The sequence below is a fragment of the Cyprinodon variegatus genome, unplaced genomic scaffold, assembly GCF_000732505.1.
Source record: "Cyprinodon variegatus isolate N-32 unplaced genomic scaffold, C_variegatus-1.0 Scaffold1505, whole genome shotgun sequence".
NCBI classification, from domain to species: domain Eukaryota; kingdom Metazoa; phylum Chordata; class Actinopteri; order Cyprinodontiformes; family Cyprinodontidae; genus Cyprinodon; species Cyprinodon variegatus.
Genome location: NW_015151958.1, coordinates 134,877 through 136,715, shown reverse-complemented (window position 1 = coordinate 136,715; position 1,839 = coordinate 134,877). Strand labels below are relative to the sequence as shown.

The window sequence follows — 1,839 nt, the reverse complement described above, 5'->3', positions numbered from 1 at the left end:
CTTGAACCCCATTCAGCCTTGGTAGATGGGCGCTCACACTGAGCCTGGTTCTGCTGAAGGTTTCTTCCTGTTAAAAGGGAGTTTTTCCTCTCCACTGTCGCTACAACATGCTTAGTGTGAGGGATTGCATTTCAGTCAATAAGTCAATGCAATCAAATGGTTTTCCTTAGATAGAAAACTTTGAATTAATTTGACTGTATGATCTGGTGAACTGTAAAGTGCCTTGAGATTACATATGTTGTGAATTGGCGCTATTTGAATGAACAGAATTGAATTGAATTTCCAAATGTGAAACATATCTGGCAAATGCTCCAGATGGGGACGATTTTCCAGAGTGCCTCGCGTCTAAATACTTATGTAAAAGCAATGAAAATGTTACTAAAGTATACACTTTGATAAATGTTTCACATTTTAAAACAGAGGCAAGCAGAACAGAGAAATGTTTTCTTTATTGATTTTCCAGAAAGAATTGTATCTCATATTTGAGATATGAGAAACAATCCTGAGTGCAACATTGGAAACACCCATGCAGTCTATTGCCTAAAGACAGACGAGGATCCTACCTCACAGCTGCTGATGTCCAAATAAAGGTCAGTGATATGAGGATTTGATGTCAACCCCATCAGGACAGCTCTGATTATAAAATAATGAAGAAAGAAATTGAGAGATAAAGAATGGTCTGACAGGTACAGTTTCATACCTCCATCTGCTGCCTTTCTGCTTTCTTTGCAAGAGAATTAAGATTTAAGTGGCTGTGACTTGAGTAAGAAAATAGCAGAGGACTTGTCAGATACCTCAAAACATCAGGGGGCAACTTCATAGAGGCGAAGCTGACATGAGTGAGACTGAAGGCCGAGCTGAAGAACTGACGTAATAACGGCAGTGTATCCTTCACTTTCCTGTGAAATTAGGGGAAAACAGGAGATCAAAGAGGAGTAATGCAGAGGTGAGGTAAGCCAATCTACACAGAGGGGGAGATGACAATCACTCCAAGTTGAGAATATAAAGACGAAACCAAAATGCTCCAATGATGTCTGCAGAAATTTATTTTTAATCTCCCACTGAGGAGATGAATATGAGCAATCAAATATCAGAGAAATAAATGAAGGGAAATCAATGCAAAACAGTGAAGATCAAGTGTGGTGACGTTAATTTCAGATAAATTTGGGATAAAAAAAACAGTGCCTTACAAAAAACAGTGCCTTACAACTAAATAAACAAATTTACTGGGATTTTGTTTTAAAAAATATGAAAATTATTTTTTGTATTATTTTTGCAAATATCCCTCTTTACCATGATACAACCAAATGAAAACTGCAGCATCAACTTGTATCCAAAATAACCAAATAATAGTGACCCTGTGTTTAATGCAAACCTAGTGTCCAGCTTTTCTGTGGAGGCCTCAGAAGTTTGTCAGAGAACAGCTATGACCAAACACCATCGTAAAGCCAATGCTGTTAAAAAAATCACTTTGGACATTTTACAGTTCATCTTCTGGAAACAGAAAGAGTACAGCATGGTCGGAAACAAGGGTTGTGCATAAATGAGAAAGGATGAATATGCAAAAATATTGCTGAATCACTAAATAAAGATGTTGATGGGGGAAAAAAACCTTTTTAAGACTCAAAATTCTCTCCTTGAGCTTTAGGTTGAAATGTTAGTTGAAATTAATCAGCTTAAGCTTAATGTTGTTGGGATCTGGAGCTGTTCCACCTTTCTCCAGCAGAGTGCGCCGTGGATCCTCCTGAGCTGAGCCTTCAACACACCTGAGGCACATCTCATCATTAGAGGATCCTCCAGTATATAACCTGCCTTCAGACCTTGCCTCAACGCCGCAGT

The 1,839-nt window shown here is 38.4% G+C and overlaps 1 protein-coding gene across 2 annotated transcripts in view; it reads right to left on the bottom strand.

The window, feature by feature from the left end:
- Positions 1-222: 222 nt before the first annotated feature.
- Positions 223-1,839, bottom strand: part of LOC107103692 (leucine-rich repeat-containing protein 16B-like) — a 78,484-nt gene continuing 76,867 nt past the window's right edge. The window contains exons 16-17 of one of the 2 annotated variants that reach the window (XM_015403488.1): positions 795-899; positions 223-633 (exon numbers count right to left, since the gene is read on the bottom strand). In XM_015403488.1, the coding sequence (XP_015258974.1) occupies positions 534-633; positions 795-899 (205 nt within the window). In that variant the 3' untranslated portion in view covers positions 223-533. The remainder of the gene's footprint in view (positions 634-794; positions 900-1,839) is intronic. The other variant, XM_015403490.1, reaches the window with a different exon arrangement.